The sequence below is a fragment of the Callorhinus ursinus genome, unplaced genomic scaffold (assembly GCF_003265705.2).
Source record: "Callorhinus ursinus isolate GAN/ISIS: 27379988/994484 unplaced genomic scaffold, GSC_fseal_2.0 scaffold45, whole genome shotgun sequence".
Classification (NCBI taxonomy): Eukaryota; Metazoa; Chordata; class Mammalia; order Carnivora; family Otariidae; genus Callorhinus; species Callorhinus ursinus.
Genome location: NW_027397107.1, coordinates 6,557,460 through 6,576,237, shown reverse-complemented (window position 1 = coordinate 6,576,237; position 18,778 = coordinate 6,557,460). Strand labels below are relative to the sequence as shown.

At 47.5% G+C, this 18,778-nt stretch overlaps 1 protein-coding gene across 2 annotated transcripts in view; it reads left to right on the top strand.

The window, feature by feature from the left end:
* The first annotated feature begins 655 nt into the window (after nucleotides 1–655).
* The window catches only part of ABHD2 (abhydrolase domain containing 2, acylglycerol lipase), a 96,087-nt gene continuing 77,964 nt past the window's right edge, over nucleotides 656–18,778 (top strand). Inside the window, exon 1 of one of the 2 annotated variants that reach the window (XM_025893269.2) lies at nucleotides 656–812. Coding sequence is in view for 1 of the 2 variants with exons in the window: in XM_073882264.1 (XP_073738365.1) it covers nucleotides 735–812 (78 nt within the window). In the remaining variant the exon portion in view is untranslated. The remainder of the gene's footprint in view (nucleotides 813–18,778) is intronic. The other variant, XM_073882264.1, reaches the window with a different exon arrangement.

Here is an 18,778-nt window from a genome sequence, read left to right as displayed (position 1 = left end):
TGCCTCCCACGGGGCTAGGGTCATCTTGAGAGCTGGAAGGGCAGTGGGACAGTGACAGGTGGTCCACACTGCCCGGCATGTCCCCATCACCCTAACCCAGCTGGAAGGATACAGAGGCTGCTGTCTCCACATCCTTTCCTCTCCATGCGGCTCGGTGACTCACTATCCCCCCTCCTCTCTCCCGGTCACGACCGGTGTTGTGCGCTGTATTCTGGGCTACGGGTGTTAGTGGGTCGGCCTGGAGCCGGCAGCCTCCGCAGCTGAGCTACCTAATCGGCCTCCCTTCTCTCAACTTCACAAGACACCTGACCTTACCCAGCCCCCAAAACAAGCTCGCAGTCACAATTGCCTCCGTCTCCGCACCCCGCCCCCATCAACATCAAACACGACCCATCCTTTAGCCCCCCTCCCTTTTCCCTGCCCCCTCCGGGCCGGCCTTATCCAATAGCGTCTCAGCCCACGGGCTAAAGACGTCAAAGCTAACCAATTGTGGAGGGCTTCTTCGCCGACGGTTCCGCCTCCACTCTGAGAAGCAGCTCCACTGACCAATGAGCAACCAGCCGGGTGCAATGAGCTCGCGGGGCTCGTAGAGCAACGGCTGGGCCGCCCAATGAGCGGGCGGGTTCCGTGTCAGGGGCGTGGCAGAAACGGTCGTCAGGGGCGTGGCGGCAGTTGCTTGGGCGGGGCCGGTAGCGGCGGGAGCTGCACTGGCCAGGGGTTCCGGCTGCATTTCCATGAGCGCCGCCGGCAGCCGCGGAGCTGCAGGAACCGGGCTGGGGGCAAGCCGGGCCGCGGTAGTCAACCACGCGCAGGTAAAGCCACGGCCGAGCGAACTCCGCTAAGCCGGGATCGCGCCCGGTATCCGTCGGGCCAAACCCCTGAGCCCCGAGGTCTCCGTGGTGGCTCGGCCCATCGCGCCGCCTGCCTGCGCCTCTGATCCTCCCGGGCCTGTCACCTGGCGCCGCAGGGGTCCCCAGGGCCGGCTCGCCCAGTGGCGGGGAGGGAGGCAGCCTGGACCGCAGCGGGTGGGGTACGCCTTTCTGAAAGCCCTTTGTCCCCTCCTACCTCGGGTACCGAGGATGGGGACATCCCTGACTGCGGCCTCCCTGCCGGCCATCCCTCCATCGGTGCTCACTCTTGGGACCTCTGGGGTCTGGGGAGGGGGTCTGCCGACCCAGGCCTGGTGATAGAGGTCTGGGATCCGCACCTGGAAGGAGAGGGCCGAGGGGCCTGATTACAGCTCCAGGTATCCGGGGCGCCTACGCGTTTCAGGGCTCCAGGGGAGCACCAAGGACCCATAGGTTCAAGTTGTAAAGGAGGCAGCTTTTGACCCAGTCGGAGGCGCACTTATTGAGCTTGGCCCCACGCCAAAGACTGTTCTAGGCGCTTCGTGGGCTTTACCCACAGAGAGCTGTCCAGCAGTGCAAGCCGCTGCCTGCCCAGTGAGGCAGCCGGTGCCTCGACCTTGGAAGTGTCCAGGCAGAGGCCAGATGACAGCCACCTGTCAGGGATGCTTAGAAAAGACTCTCAAAAGGAGGGCTGCATGACCCACCTGTAAGGCCCTTCTCCACTCAGATGCACTCTGGGTGACCTTTAATGCCTAGCTTGAGAAGGATATTTCTGGGCGTCTGTTAGTTGGGAACTGGGTGTTGAATTCACCATAATGAATTTTGTGGTCTCAAAATTTTGTGGTCTCAACTCTGAAGAGTGGGTGTCAGCAAAGAGAATGGAGTATACCAAGAAGATAAGGTTTATTTAGCCATCATGAAACTCTGTAATTAGAACAACCCTGGACTGCATTTCTTGATCTCCCCCTAATTCCTCTCTTTTGGTTCCCCCCCTCCTCCAGTGGGTCAGTTTCACCTGCATTCCAGTAACCACATCCAAGGGCAGGTTCCAAGAACAGGCTCAAGAGAGGGGGCCTTGGAGACTGTAGGTTTGGCACAGTTAATGTGCTCTGCGCCCAGAACTTTTCCAGGGCCGTTTCATTACAACCGCATTAAGTCGAGTCCAAAGGAGAAATCATACAGTACCCCTTTCATTACTCCCTGTCATTTGCCTGAATGGAGAGGACATAGTAATCTTCTGAAGGTCAGGAGACAGAGAAAGAACCTGAACATAACTTGCTGCTTGTTTCAGGATGAATTGATCTTTGAATAACCAGTTAGAAAGCAGACCAGGTCATAGACTGTGGATGGTCAGCACATGGACTTGGGGGCGTTTTAGAGCTGACGATCCCTTAGTTAGAGCTCACCTAATCTGTCTTTTCAATGCACAGGTGAGGAAACTAAAGCCCGCAGAGGTCACAGGGCTGACTGGTCATTGCAGAGCCATGACTAAAGGATGGTCTGTTGACCCTGGAGTTAGCCAGTGCATGACTTGTATTTTACTTGCACTCTCGGTCTATAAATTCTAGAGGGGTCCAGACAGTTTAGGAGCACAGATTTTGGTGTGAGTGCCCGGATTGGAATCCTAGCCTTACTTCTTACAAGCTGTAACCTTTGGCAAGTTAGCTAACCTCTCCATGCATCTGTTTGCTCATCTATCAAACAGGAATAATGATGGTACTTAGATTGGAAGGTTGTTTTGAGGATTACATGAGTTACTATATCTGAAGCATTTAGAACAGTGCCTGGCACATAGTAACCACTATTGATTTGCGAAATACGATGTTCTGTTGCCTTTTTATGCCTTTTTTTTTTTTCCCATATCTACCACGCAGTATTTTCTATCAGGAACTAATTTTTTTTTCCTGTCTCCTGCCCCCAATTCATTAACCATATTCCAGATTTCATTGTCGCATAAATGTCTGTGGGGTTTTCTAAGTCACGCTGCATTTAAAAAAAGTCGTATCATTCATTTTCTCTGTTAGTCCTCTCCTTCTAATTACACTGCTTTTAGGCGACAAATCTCTCTTATTCTCTTTAAAAAGATGGAAAGAAATCCTTCAAAGTGATAAACAAAGTCCCTGATAATACAATTCTTCACAGCATCCTTCCAAATATCAGTTCCCTCTGTTTGGCCCTCCTGCCCATTTGTCAGTGTGATGCAGCTTGATTATAAATGGATGAACATTTTTAGATTAAGATTTCATGAGCCACTGTATTAAGTGCTTTTTGGAAGTTCAAGGATCGTGTGTCAAATGCATTTAAGCAAGTTACTTAGTCATTCAAGCAGGGGGAGCACCAGCAGCGCTGCGTTGCCTGGCAGGAACACAAGTGTGTGACTGATTTCTGCTGGTAATGTAGCTTCACCGGTTTTTCTGTTCTCTTCTCAAGCTTGAAATAAACGGGATGGCAAGTACAATGGAACAGTTTTTCCTCTCCCTGTAGTTAGAAAAGTTCCCTTTCTTTTCTTTTTTCCGTTCAGCGTCATTTCCTTTATTGTCTTCATGGTTTTGATAAACTTTCTCTTGGTTTGCCAGCCAGTTCCCTTTGAATTGGAAGATACCTGTCACCTTTATTTGCCGGCAGGAATCTGGTCACCTTTGGTTTTCCCTTCTCTGTTTTTATGAGTTTTCTAGGATGTACCAAAGATTATCAGATTCATTGATTGGAATCTTTCTAAGAGTTGATTCTGAGTTTTGGGGTTTTGTTTCCGGACATTCTATAGAGCTCGGCCATCTTAGAATAATTGTTTTAGTTTCTTTGTGTGTTAATATGGGCCCCTTTCTCTCTACCTCGCTTTCTTCTCCATAACATCTTGGCGAAAGGCTTCTCGTTTGCTGTTATTCCTTAATTCTTCCACTTAAACCTTTTTCCTGGTCATCTCCAACAGAGCCCACAAAGAGTCTAGTGGTTCCCCTCTGCCCAGAACACAAGATAGTCTTCTTTGGTCCTATGGGAGACAGGGGTGGAATCTGTCTTATTTTTTGCCTAAATCCCGATTCTTTGAAAAACCCTAGCAGGGAGACTTCCAAAGTAATAGAATTTCGTGTGGCAGAATTTCTGCTATGATCTTCTGCTAGCAGTATTCTGGTGTTTATTGCAGTGTGGGTTTTGAGTACTCCTTGACCAATTCGAGAGTGTGGATGACTCGAGCATGGGGTGTTGAAGACTTCCTGTTCCATTTTGGACTAAACTGTCCCCAGGAACAGAGCCCTAGGGGTTCAGGCTGCCTCTGGATGTGGTCTGGCTTGAGAATTTTATGTAGCAGCTTTCCGTGTTCCAGTCTCTTTGTCCATGCATGGACATTTTTAACCCTTGTGCTGCTATTTTTGTGTCGACACTGTGTGCATGCTGACATCATCTCCCCGAAGGATCATTTTTCATATCTGCATATTTATTTTTGTTGTCTTGGTTCTAAGGCATCATGTTTTTGGGATTAAACATTTTCTTTTTATAAAATGGCTGGTGTGGACAGGTGATCAGGCCTGTCGTTATCCATGAAGCTTGGGCGCTGGACCCCATTTGCAAGGCCTCCTCTTCCCATTTTTTTTTTAAGATTTTATTTATTTATTCATGAGAGACAGACAGAGAGAGAGAGAGAGAGAGGCAAAGGGAGAAGCAGGCTCCCAAGGAGCAGGGAGCCCGATGCGGGACCCGATCCCAGGACTCTGGGATCATGACCTGAGCTGAAGGCAGACGTTTAACCATCTGAGCCACCCAGGCGCTCCCATCTTTTGTAACAGTGAAGTAGCAGACAGGTGAAGAGCTTACTAGAGAATTGGAACATTGATACCTTGGGTTTGCCCTGTTTCTGATTTTCTTTTGTTGCCTTTAAGTGGAGGTTCATTAAGTTCAACAAACAGAGCATCTGGTTTGCACTAGGAAAACAGCTGTGCGTTCCGTTTGCTGCATAAGGACTGTTTTGTTTTTCCTTTACATTGAACACATTTTTAATATTTTTACTTAAATTTTTAAAAATGGGTAATGCATTTATACAATGAACGAAAACGTTCGAAAGGCACAAAAGGCGAGACGGTAAACACATCTCCATCCACCCCTGACTCCTGCTACCTACTTCTGTTTCCTTAAGAGACGATCAGCGATACTGATTTCTTCTCCTCCAGGGGTGTTCCATGCACAGCCAGGACATTATATACAGCCATTAGCAAATTCATCACGATTATCCCCTTCCCTTTCACACACATGGTAGCATACTATCCGTGCTATTTGGAACCTTGCTTTTTTTTTCACTTAATATTTCTTGGCAGTATGGAAAGAGAGCTCCAGTGTCATTTTTTATGAAGGTGGTCTATTTTAGATGTCTCCTTTCCGTTTCTAAGGATGCTAAGAACCAGTCTTACTTAGGCAGCAGCCTCCCGTGGAGATCCTAAAGCATTTTGTGGATATTTACGGGCAACTATGTTTCTTCTCTGCATCCCCTCGCTCTAAGCCTGAGAAGAGGCCAGGTGAGGTGGAGCGCTTCTCTCAAAGGTCATCCTAGGGAGGGAGAATGGGAGCGTTGGAGAATGAGGAGCAGTGGACCTTGTGCCCTTCACCTTGCCCTCTGCGCAGAATGTGCTGGAATTTCCAGGGAAAGCTTGCTGTGTTTTCTCTGGTCTCCAGAAGGCTTCTGGCCTTCCTGATACACATTTCAGCACCCCTGTCACATCCAACACTGGCTCCTGTACCACGGCACTGGCTCTGTTGGTCCTCACCCCGGAGCATCCAGAAGGAACCCCGCACCTCACCACTGGCCTTCCTGTTTGGGTAGCTTTGTTCAGTGCCCCACCTCTTTTCTCCAGGAAAGACCAGCTCTCCCGCCTGCACCTCTGTGAAGTATCTTTCCTAAACCAGCATTTGGGAATGTAATTTTGGTTGTTCTTAGGAGTGTTTCCCAAATTCTCTAAACCACTTTATCATTTCCAAGGTGTGAACCTGATATGGTCTGGCCAAACTTTCTCTGACGGTGACTTGAAGAAGAGAGTTTTGGGGTTCTTCCTACTTGGATTTTCTATGACTGCACTTATGTGTTTTATAACTGCACAGAATTAAACACGGCCTGTGGTCTTCTGTGGCTCCCAGATCTTGCCTGGTGTTCTGTTGCCCTCTTTTCTTCAAATGTGCCTTAATCTTCATCATGCTTTCATTTACCCCCGAGTCTAATTTAGAGTCACCTTGAAATTGAACTGAACCACTAAGGTCTTAGTCCACCAGTCTAATCAGGAGTCATTGCTTTCTGATCTTTGCTCAGTACTGGGCGTCCACATTATCAACCAGTTGCACCGTAGATACTGTGCTATGTGATAGGAGAGGGAGGTGGCCTTATCAGTTATGCCTTTTCCAGTCTCCCGGGGGTAAAAGAGAGAAGCTTTGAAAATCGCCCCATTTGTGCACAATCAGTCCAAACATCCATTCATGTACTGTTCCCTTAGTCATGTCAGAGCATAAAAAACAAGGCAGGAAGTCCAACATAGGATCGCCAAATTTTCATCTTTTCAGAGAAGGAAATAAAAAAGCCCTGTCATCTCCTGTGTTGCCATCTTTTTATTTATCTGTTTGTTTGTTTTTATAAGATCTTATTTATTTTAGAGAGAGAGGAGCAAGAGAGGAGGGACAAGCAGACTCTGTGCTGAGCACGGAGCCCGACGCAGGGCTGGATCTCACAACCCAGAGATCATGGCCTGAGCTGAAATCAAGTCAGATGCTTGGCCGACTGAGCCACCCAGGCGCCCCTTGTTTGTTTATTTTTAAGTAAGTCCTGGGCCCAGTGTGGAGCTTGAACTCACGACCTCGAGATCCAGAGTCGCGCGCTCCACTGACTGAGCTAGCCAGCCGCCCCTGTTGTTGCCATCTGTCGAGAAAAGATATTTTAACACCAAAAATGTGGGAAGGTCAATGTCCCAGGATAAAGAGCAACCTTGTAAACGGAACAGATTTAGATCAATCAAAAGGTTGAGCTGGTGGAGATGGAATCATGGCGTTGTGGGGCAGGGGCGGGGGGCGGGGGGCGGAAGAAGAGGATTCTGTTCAAGAAGGTTTCTACTTGTCCGGGTTCCTTAAGCAGTGCCGGCTGGTCTCTCGCTGGGACCCCAGGCCATTCATGCGGCCCAGCTGGCCTACTTGCAGCATGGTCTGCTGTGGGTTTGTGTCCAGTGTTTTCAGGTGATATGGACCACACAGAGTTGATCCGCAGTTGTAGCACCTTAGAGTGATATGAGCCAATGCACCGGGGGTCTTGATTTGTTCATGTCCAAGGCGTCATGCTGTGGTTCTTAAGGACAAGGAGAGGGGGAGGCTGGGATGGGACCCCAGCCACTCATTGGAATTGAGACCCTCCAGTGTACTTACACGTCGGTATTTTGAAGCATATGCTTAAACTTATTAAATTCTCAATTTACTATGTCAGGTGGTGCCTCATATTATTTCTGAGATAGATTGTGACTTCTCATCTGCATCCCCATGGCACTTTTTGCTCTACTCCAGTAGCACCGTGCCATTCCATCCCAAGTCAAGGATATTTCCTAGAGATCCCTTGGGTTCTCCTTAAATTAAGAACATTCAGACTTTTTGGTTTTCATGTTAACAATAGTTGGAAATATTTCAAAAGCCTGTCCTAGATCATTGGGATAACCTCATTATATCTGGGTCCAGCCACACAGCCTCCATGCCCCCCAGTTGTGTATGAATTTCTCCTGAGTTGGGGCCAGGTAAACTGCTACAGAGAAAAGTACAGGAGGACTTAGCGTGGAAAAGATGAGTAGCATCAGGGGCGGCCAAGGGATAGCGCAGAGCCCTGTGCCGCTGAAGGGTGCAGTGGGCCTCCCAGCAGAGAGGAAGGGACCCGAGGATGCAGTTGTCACATGGTGCCTGGTGCTCAGCCACAGGACCTGCCCAGGACGGGGAAGGAACACGGTGCCATGGTCGCGGGATTTCAGGTCTGAAAAATGGCGTCAGGGTTCCCTGGCTGGTTCAGTGGAAGAGCTTGCACCTCTCGATCTCGGAGTCGTGAGTTTGAGCCCCACATGGGGTGTAGAGATTACTTAAAAATAAAGAAACAAGGGCGCCTGGGTGGCTCAGTCGTTAAGCGTCTGCCTTCGGCTCAGGTCATGATCCCAGGGTCCTGGGATCGAGTCCCACATCGGGTTCCCTGCTCAGCAGGGAGCCTGCTTCTCCCTCTGCCTCTCCCCCTGCTTATGTTCCTTCTCTCGCTGTGTCTCTCTCTGTCAAATAAATAAATAAAATCTTAAAAAATAAATAAATTAAAAAAATAAAGAAACAAAAAGTTTTTTAAAAATGGCATCAGCCTCTTTATATTAATGTAGTTAATCTGACCTTTACTGTTTGAATAATATTATTTGTATTTATTCGTACATTTGTCTTGGTCCCCATCATTGTAAAAGTGCGGGTTTTATGTTTGTACATTTTAAGAAATAGTATGATAAATCATAATTGAATAGAAGTAACTCAACTTAAATTTAAGAATTGTATAAAAAGCCCTCAGGGGATCTGGGAGGACTATTTTTTCCCCCCTCAGAGGGGGCAATCTAGCACCTGAGTTTAAAAAACCCCAGTGTAGGAACCCTATGCTCTGTGGAGCAGAGGTTTCCAGTCATATTTGTGTCGTGAGCAGCTCCTTTCTGTGTGCTGAGCACTTTGGAAATACTGAGTTGAAATGAAGAGTTAGTTTGCGTCATTGGTGTCCTGCCTTAATAAGAGCCTGTTTGTACATGCAGCTGACACTAAGTGTCTACGCTAATAGAAGGGAGCCCTCCAGAAGTAATTTCTTTCATTCTTTTGGCTTGTTTAATTTTGGAGTTAACTTTGGAGTTCATTTTCTATTGAGATTTGCATGACCTGCACGCTGTAGTGGGAGCAACCTGCGACTATTTGCCATGAGTGACTATTATTTACCATAATCGTCCCAAAGACAAAGGAGTCTTGACTATTGCTGAAGTTGGGTGTGCACTTGAACCTCAGTGACTATGGGAGACTCTTTGTAATGTAGCTAAATAATCATTCATTCATTCATTAGCTTTGGTTATGGGAATTTGAAAGATATACAGAAATAGAATCATATAGTGAACGCCCATGTACCCATCACCTGTTTCAACAGTGATCAGCTCATGACCCCTCCTGACTCCTCTGTTCTCCTAGCCACTCCCTAGCCCACATTAATTTGGAAGTAGATCCCAAACGTCATGTTGTATCTATAAATATTTCCATGATACCACCTAAAAATAAGGATCCCTTTATTAAACATGATTATAATACTATTCTTACACTTTAAAAAGTAACAGTGATTCTTTACTATAACTATCTAATCAAATTTGAACTAGCTGTTCAAATTTCCGATTGTTTTAAAATGTCAGAAATGCTTTTCTTCTTTTTTTAAAGGTTATATTATCATTATTGTTATTATTATTACTTTGAGAGAGAGAGTGCTAGCAGGCAGGGAAGGGGCAGAGGGAGAGAGAGAATCCCAAACAGGCTCCACACCCGATGAGAGGCTCGATCTTATGACCCTGAGATCATGACCTGAGCCAAAATCAGGAGTCGGACACTCAACCGACTGAGCCACCCAGGCGCTCCTCTTTCTTTTTTATATGACTGGCAGCATTTTGTGCATGTTGTCTTCACTCTTGCTTTGTTCACTTAATGTGGAGTGATGTGTTTTAGCAAATTTCCACATACATTGTGCTTCATCCTATTAACACTCTCAGGTATCTAATTATGACCTTATTCTCACTAAAAATTGAGGGAAACATAGTTTTCTTAGGAGCGTGTGATTGTACCGGAGGCTTTCATTTGTACAGCAAACATTTATCAAGCCCTCCCTCTGCTGGGCCTCTGCCGTCCCGCCCTTCCGTGGGGCCTGCACACCCTCTTCCCCACCACTGGCCCATGCTTGGCCCCGAGGCCACTATCCATCAATGCCTGCTGAGCTTCCAGGTCCTCACAGCTAGCTCCCTGTGTGGCCTGAACTGTGTTCCCACCATGGACTTTAGCTTCTCAGCCTCCAGATAACTTGGCTGCGATGCTCTTCTCTATTCTGATCATGTAAATAAAGCAGTCACCCTCTCTTGTCAATGACATTGAAAAATGTGCCCTTCTAAATAGTAAGATTATGGGAAATGCCACATAGCTTATAGTGAAGGATATTTTCCCCAATTTGGAAAACACAGCCCCTTTCTCGGGTCTATCATTTATATCACTCATCAGGCTTTTTATGGACTCTACATAGAAAGCTGGATGTTGCCAGAGAAATCTTATCTTTGCCACCAAGGAGCTTCTAAGAGGAATGCAGATTTTTTTTTTTAAAGGCTCTCTTTGAATGGGAGAGGCCTCAGAGAGCATCCATCGATGGGGCTGGGTAGTCAGGATCCACCCAGCTCCACAAAGGGCTTCTGAGATGGGTAGGTGCCTCGCCTCTCTCTTTGTATTCCTAGAGCCTTACCCACGGACTGGCACCCACCCTGGGCCTCAGTTTCCTTACATGCATTAATAACTCACAGAACTATTGCAAAAACTAAACGAGGTAATGTCTGAGGATGCGCTTTGTAAACAGTCGTCTCTACTGTCAACTTCAGGGCATTTCGTGACATGTTTGAGGAATAACTGAGGTAATGTATTTAAATGACAAGCCCTTGATAAACTGTAGGGTTACACAAATAGGCATTTTTCCTATCACCTTGTTCTGCCCCTTCATTTTCAAGATACAGTGACTTAATAGCATCAGCCGGAGCTACTAGTAGGTCCCGAGATGAGGGTCTTCAAATCCTAACCTATGGTTTGCAGATTTAATCTTTTCTCTGGGTGGCTGACGAGAAGCTCATGGTCTGGGATGGAGACAGGAGTGTGTACACGTGGCACTCACTTGTCCCCCCAGAGGAGATGGTTAGATTGGATCGGTCGTGATCACTCACAGGCAAGTCTGGGAGCTGGACTAACCAGGTTGGACGCCCCGAACCTGTGGCTCTGGACTGCAATTCTCCAGCCTTGTTGGATAAAGCCAGCCCCTTCTCTGCCTTCTCTGGTGAGGACACCACTGCCAAGTTATCACTGTGTTTGCGTTTTTAATTTTTATTGTAATAGCAAGACATTCTTGTTACCCCCATTTCATGGGTAAGGAAACTGAGGTGCAGAGAGATTAAGAGGCTTGCCCAAAGTCACACCATCAGTAAATGGGACAGTTGCCCTTCCAGCCAGGTCCGTCTGTCCCCAAAGCCTGTGACTCTCTCTGCCCTGTTGTGAGTGGCCTCACTACCCTGACATCATGCACACCCAGAGAAAGCATCTTGATGAAGTAGAAATCTTTGCAACAACATTTGTTCTGACCTATTTACATAGACTTGTTTCAGATACCATAGATATTTGAGGAGGGATTTTTCCATTTTCCTTAGATGCCAGAAAGGATCCCTATGTTACAATTCCACCAACATTTCAGGGCGCCTGGGTGGCTCAGTGGGTTAAGCATCTGCCTTCGGCTCAGGTCATCATCCCACAGTCCTGGGATCGAGTCCCGCATCGAGCTTTCTGCTCAGCGGAGAGACTGCTTCTCTCTCCCTCTTTTGCTCCCCCTGCTTGTGTTCTCTCTCTCTCTCTCTCTTGCAAATAAATAAATAAAATCTTAAAAAAAAAATTCCACCAACATTTCAATCTAGGTTAACCTAGGATTAATTGTATTCAAATTTATATTTTCTGGATTATGTCATAAGCTCATGTGTGTTGGAAAATACCATAGACACTTTTGTTGCATTGGTTGTTTTGGAGGAAGTTAGCAGAAATTTGAGTCTTCTAGTGGTATTTCAGTATTTAGCTGATTGCCCAACAATCAACGGGTAGCTTTCTGTCTACCTTTTCTTTGGGTGCCTTTCCTTCCTTCTGCTACCTAAAACAGCCTGTTTGGGCTTTGAATTCTCTTTCTTTATGTGTGAGCAGTTTTTGAAGTAGATTAATGTATAGCTCTTTGGACCTGCTAAGATATGCTTTAGACAAACAAGGGGAAATGGTAAAAGAAATAGGGTATCACACAGTAGCTTCTCTGAGTGATGGAAAGGAGGAAACTTTGATTTAGATGGCTAATTATTTGCCTGAACTCCAAGATGTTCTTTAAAATATCCCAAAGCTGCTGACAGCCCAGGTCACTTTGAACTTTTTCTTTTGCTCCACAGTAGTGTGGCAGGTACTCACAAAGACCTGTACCTTTCAGCCTAATGTAGTAATCTCCTCGTGAGAAAATTCTGCTCAAGGAGTCAGAATGGTGATGCGTTAGGCCTTGCCACGGACTTGGCCAGTAAATATGTACAGAGCGCCCCACTGTGTGCTCAACACCATTACATTTAAACTTGTGTAGAATTTACACGAGGATTGAATGAGAAGGGCATGGACCAGAATTCCCAACAGAGACAAAAGGAATATGAATCATTACTTTTATGGAGAGATGAGGCTAGTTATGAAATTTTTTAGTTATGAAAGTGTGTTTGCAAAATGCAAAGATGGGAAATGGTATGATTTTTAGGGCCTTAAGGGGATGGACCCCCAAAATGAAGATTCCTATATAGTTCAGCAGGTCGTACAAAACTATTTGCATGGTAACATTTTGTGTTAACTATATTTTAAAAAAAAAAAAAAGAAAAACGATTTGGATGCCACTGAGGGCTTGCAGTGATATTCAAACGGCAAATGACAACGCTCGTCCAACGTCCCATGGATTGGGTTACAAATAAAGGCTTCTCACACCTCCTGCCACGTGCACGCAGACCCTCAGTGTGCCTGCGCCACACGCAAAGCCAGGGCCATATAGGTGTGGTGCTATCTTCTCATCGTAAGTAAAGCCCTAAAGCTTCATTCCACAATGACTCACTCCCTCTGCTCCCAAACCCGTCCCTCCTGCCCTGTCTGCCTGTCTCCTGACTGTCCAGCATTCTTGGGCCTTAGCTAGCTCAGCCTGGGAGCCCAGCCTGATGTCTGCACCCCAACCCTGCTTCTTACCTTCTCTCGTGTCCCATCTCTTCCGTGGGTCCCTAGCTATCTGAGCCCACCTCCTTCCTTCTGCTTCCTTTGTTTGAATTCCTCTAGTATTTGTAGTTGGCACTGTAGGATTCTGTACTTAAAATATGCGTGGAGTTGCACTATTTCCCAATTATTTCATAGATACCATGTATTATACTTACTTCATAGTCCTCACTGAGCTTAGAATGAAGCTAATGCTTTTGGTACCCTTGGGGAGCAAGGTGGAAGGTCAGAAGAGGGGTGTGGATTTGCATAACATCCTCCTCAGCCCTGTGGTATTGACACACTTTTTGGGGGAGAGGGGACAGTTCTGTCCTCTTTACTTAAACCGCTTTATCCGAGTGTGCTTCCAATTTATACAGGTAAATCAATTTTTGAGAAATGGGATCACTCTCTTTCCCAATTATGGAGAAGCAGTTCCCTCATTTCTGATGAAAGAATCTTCCTTGATGGCTAGTTCCTCCTCTCAGGAGACATGTGTGCATGGGGGAAGCCCAGGAGAGGAGGAACCCCCATAAAGTGAGCTAGTGGCTGAGACACACCGGCCTTGTGGTACGCAGTATTGTACAGATTTCTCCCGTGGCGTTGGGTGGAGGTAGACTGAGGTGGACTCCAAGCAGATGCATGGCTGATACAGGTAAAATACAGGCTGATGGAGACAAAAACCAGAGGGGGAGACCGCTGGGGTAAGGGGTAGCAGTTGGGACTTGCCTTTGGGCCTTAAAAAAGGCTGAGAAAGCTTGCTTCCCAAGGAGGAGGCAAGACTGGGAGAGGCTGGGAACAACAGCGAGATGTTTGTGTTGGATGAATGAGGAGACAGAATATGTGAGGGTGTGAGCCCACTTCCGTCTGTTTACTTCAAAAAGCAATCTATTTAGCAGAGACCTCAAGATATATCAACCCTTTCTGTCTTAGAGCTTTTGAAATTAACTTTTCTAGCTATTTCAGTGTCATCAGTGAAGGATCTGATAAAGCCAAACTCAAGACAGCCTGGGGGACCAATTCCAGCTCTTCATGTGTTTAAAGTCCCTAGCTATTGCTTTAAAACTAACATTTTTATAATCTTGAAATACTTAATAAGGCAGCTTCCCTCTAAAAAGCTCAAGGCATTTTACAAACTTCATCTTGAGTATATCTGTGGGTATTTCATAACCATAAAGCTTTTTTTTTAACCTACATAATTTCATTAATTACTTCCCCTTAATATGTAATTTTGTAAACCCTCACCCCCCTCCCATTTCATAGAAGAAAAAGCAAACTTTCATAAAGCTTAGATAATTCACCTAGGGTCGCCCAGAGTCATTTGGCAGAATCTGAACTCAAACCCAGGTCCTCCGATTCTAAAATCTGTTGTTTGATTATAGCACGTGGGCTCCTAGGGTAAACTCCAAAATCCCGAGAAAGGGCAAGTGATCTGCCCAGAGTTGCACAGCGCAGCGTGTTTAGAGGAGAGAATAACTCCAGATGCCCCTGGAAGCCACTGGTGTGGAGACACAAATGGGATCCCTTCCCTCTTCTCACAGCCAGAATGGTGGTGGTGACCTAGAGGCTGGGGACGAGGCTCCGTTGAGTGCCCAGAAAGAGCAGGACTGATGGCAGGTGCTAGGTAGGGCCTCCATGGAGGCCCAGTGTTGGGGCTGGCTTATTTAGTACCCCCAGGTGGTGATTATCTCACAATATCCTTTCTTTCATTTTTAGCCCAAGGGCCTGAGTGTGGTCCTTCATATTAGCATTTGACCAGTGGAGTTTATCTTCTGAGACCCGGGCGTTTGTCACGTGGACTCCATGTGACCTTTAAGCCTGCTGCCCTAAGCTGGCAGGAGGTCCTGTTTCTACTCACAGAGTCCGAGGTACTTATAAGACAGAAAAAAGTAAAGCATGCCTTAAAATGCCATGCACATTGTGTACCCTTGCCTCCCGAACCTTCTTGGTCTTGGAAGGGCAAAGAGCCCAGAACCTTTCCTGCTTTCTAGGCCTGGGTTGAAGGGTCTGGTGGCTGAACCCGGAGAGGAGCTCTTGCCCCCACAACTGACAGAATTCATCATCGGAGAGCCCCAGATCCCAGAGGAGCTGGAGGGCTGGCGAGCTAGCCCGGCGGGCCAAGTCTCTCTCCCTTGGGGAAGGGCAGAGGCCTTCACCTGCTGGTCAGGTCTTCTCACACGTCTACTTCTTGACACTTGCGTGGTGAAGGGCACATGCCAGAGGTACCGTGGGCTGCATGTGTGATGCTTTCATCGTGGGGTGTGCCCTCTGGATGTCTTAGCCACACAGCCATGCTCTGCTCTGGCCCTGGGGGCCTTGGGAAACCAGACTGCTCAGAAATAGGGATTCCCAGTTACTTTCGTTTTCTCTCTGAGGGTAGCTTGTAAGTGTCCTGTTTTAGCTCTGGGTGAAACTTCCCTCTTCAGCATCAAGGGCTGTGCCAGGCACGAACTAGGTCTTGCCCTCCCGCCATTTCCTCCAGTCTCCTCCTGGTAGTTTGTTTGCAGACCTAGAAGACTGGGCGGGAGCCATACTGTTCCCAGGACATGCCCAGGAAATTTCTTTTGTGCAGTAAATCTGGAGAGGCTCTTCTCTTCAATTGTACCCTTCTCTTAAAAATTCCAGGAAACTGGGCGCTTAGGTTTCTTGGGTTCTGGCAAACTGAGATTTGCTTTTGATATTACAGAATTTACTTACAGTGTAAGTTTTGTTTTCTTTTGTTTTTTAACTCATGACCCTCAGATCAAGACCTGAGCTGAGATCTAGAGTCAGACACTTAACCCACCAAGCCACCTAGGCGCCCTACAGTATAGGCGTTTTAACACAATGTGTACAGCGATCAAATATCTTCATTAAAGTGCCTGTCCTTTTAGAAGATTCTAGGCTCTCCATAAAGGAAACACCCGGCTTACGATTTTTTTGTTTGTTCTCAGGTAAGGATTGAATGGTTTCTCTGTGGTAGAGAAAACAATTTTGCTGGTGATTTTCCTAAGTGCTTTATTAACCCCTTTGTGTCCAGTGGGAAGCACAGCACTGTTCCAGCAGGGCTGCTCACTAAGGGCAGAGGCCAGCCTCCTTTCTGTGTCTGAGTCAGGGCCTGTAAAAGTGCTAAGTTAAATGTACGTGCTTAACTGTGACTCAATCTCCAGCTATTTTTAGGTTAGTGATTTTCTTTTGGGAAAACTCGTGGGTTAGTAGCCATTCCTGACATTTAAATGTGAGGTTTACATTTGCTCGCATAGGGTAACTTTCCTCTTACTAGGAACCTGTAGGACATTTTCCGAAATTTCAGCAGGTTGAGTATGCGACCCTATGAGTTTGTGGAAGACTATGGTTAAATTAAACAGCTAACACACGAGTGAGCTCACACAAAGAGGCGATCTCAAGGCCTGAATTGTGGCCGCAGCTGAGAACAAAGTGAGCATACATGTATTTAATTATCTGTAGATTCCTCCCCTTCTCTTTATCAAATTGTGTGTGACTTCGGACAGTCCCTTCATTTTGTAGCACCTGATTCGTAAGAGCTGTTGTGCTAGATCACCAAGGGGCCTTCTCGTCTCCCTCCCCTCGGCCACTTCCCCAGTGCCATCAAACCGCATGCCGGTGGCCACCCAGTCTGATTTGCTGAAGGAGATCTAGTCGAGGTCCGTAGTGCTCGATATTCAGAAATAAATAAACTTCTCGTGGTGTCTGTTGGAAACAGGATTGGCCGTGTCATTGCCAGGACCCTCCATCACTTCGGGCTTGAGGCGGTCACCCTGGGGACTCCTCCAACAGAACCCTCCTGGGGAGAACAGGCAGGCCTGGCACAGCCTGCACATGCCGAGGTGGTTCTGTGAGCTGCCAACAGAGGGGCTCACCCAGGGCACTGAAAGCTCACCGTGAGCGAGAACAGGGCCTGAGGCGGCCCAGCTGTCAGAAGGGCACGGTTCTGGGTAGCCCGGGATGTCCCTTGGCGCCTTCCGGCCATGCCCCTGACGCGTCCCTGCCCTGTGGCAGTGAGGGGTTGGCTGGGCTTTCTCCTAGCATCTGCTCTGCGCTTGTTTCTCTCCTGCTAGGGAGTTGCTTTTCATTTTTATTTTATTTTTTCTTCTCTAACTGCTGTGACTTCTTTAGTGAAATGGCAGATAAAGTGGGGGGAGAGACTGGCCCTCTTCCTCCCGGCTTTCTCCTCAAAGATGTCATGTTGCCTCCATCTAGGGTCAACGGCGTTTTTTTCCTAAGCTGCCACCAACAAAGCTCACGGATTGGGGTGAGCAGTGTGCTGTGGCCTTCCGCTGTCCTTCTGACACTACTCACGGGGCCGTTGGGAGGAGCAGAGCCTGTCCGAGGCTTCCGGTGCTGGCCTAGGGTCTTGTTTCAGGGCACTGAAGAGGTGTGTCAGCAGATCCAAGCCAGGCAAGAGTAGGTTTACCTGTTTCAAAAAAAAAAAAAAAAAAAAAGAGGAGGTTTCCCTGCAGGAAGGGGGGAGGGGTGAGGGGACAGCCCTTTGGGGGGAAAGGGGGGCCCCCCCCCCCCCGGCAGGAGAGAGAGGGCTCCGGGCTGTGCACTGCTGGAACCCCTTTTAGCACAGAAACAAGAACACGTCTTGGAACTGTTAACAGAACTTGGTGAAGAACACTTACTATCCAGTGATTCACTAAGTTCAACATCGTTCCCCATTAGAAGAATCAGGAAGAGTGTGTTCTGGGGGTAATTGCAGACTTGTTAGAGGAGGCCCACCCAGTCAGCCAGCCAGTTACTTGTTGTTGGTGAAGTAACCCCTCACAGTACCTCTGTGTCTGGTAGGAAAGAATATCTTTTGGGGTAACTTCTGCCAGATGGAGGAGTTTACTAAGGAAAACTGGAGGAGAACTTAGTAGTGGTGATGGTACAGCTAGTATTTGGGGGCACTCACCGTACCTGAGGAGTGTTATAAAATCCCATCTCTCTATCAACACATTCGGATGAGGCCCAAGGACAAGCTCCGTAACTGGTGGGGCCAGGATCTGATACTGGGCCAACTCAGTGCAGGACCTGGACCTAAACGAAATCCCCATCCACACCAGAGTGGAACAGGAAGAGAGAAATTCTTTAGGAGTTTGGTTCGGTTTGGTTTTCCTTAAGAGGTATTTACCGTGGGACCCACAGAAGTACTGGAGCTTATTCGTCAGGCCCTCTTGGGTTGCAAGGGAAGGAGACACCCCCTCCCCAGATGTCTCTGTCTCGGGGTTTCCATAAGTCACTGGTACTAGGAGAGGAAAGGGTGGTCTGACAGCTAAATCACAGAGGCAAAGAAGCCAAGCCAATAAATATTTGTGCACAGAATCCCATTTGTATTGTGTTAATAAGTAGCCCGTGAGTGTTCATGTCAGTTAGCTGCTTTGGATCTGAATTGGTTGGAGCTTGTCTGGGTAACAAGGAACCTTTCAAGAGGACATGGCAGAGGGTCTCTTCAGCCTGGAAGGACAGAGGTGGGAAATTACTGAGTCCTGAGAGGCAATTGGGGCATATTCTCTCACAGCTCTGAGCAAGCCTGAAATCAAGGTGTCGTCAAGGTGGGTTCCTGCCCGAGGGCTTGGAGGGACAGTCTGTTCCGAATTTCACTTGGTCGCTGGCAGTGTTTGGCATTCCTTGTCCCGGCGATGCTGCACTCCAGTCTCCACTTCTACCTTTAAAAGGTCTTCCCTGCATGCCTGTGTCTCTGTGTCTAAACTTCCCGGCCCTTACAAGGACACCAGTCCTGGGCTTAGGGCTGACTCTAAACAGTGTGACCCCATCTTAACTTAATTACATCCGCCAAGGACTGATTTCCAAAGGAGGTCACATTCACAGATCCCAGGCGGACGTGAAGGGCGGGGGGAGGGGGGACACTATGCATCCCACTGCACCATGTAATGAATTTTCCATGTGTGAGG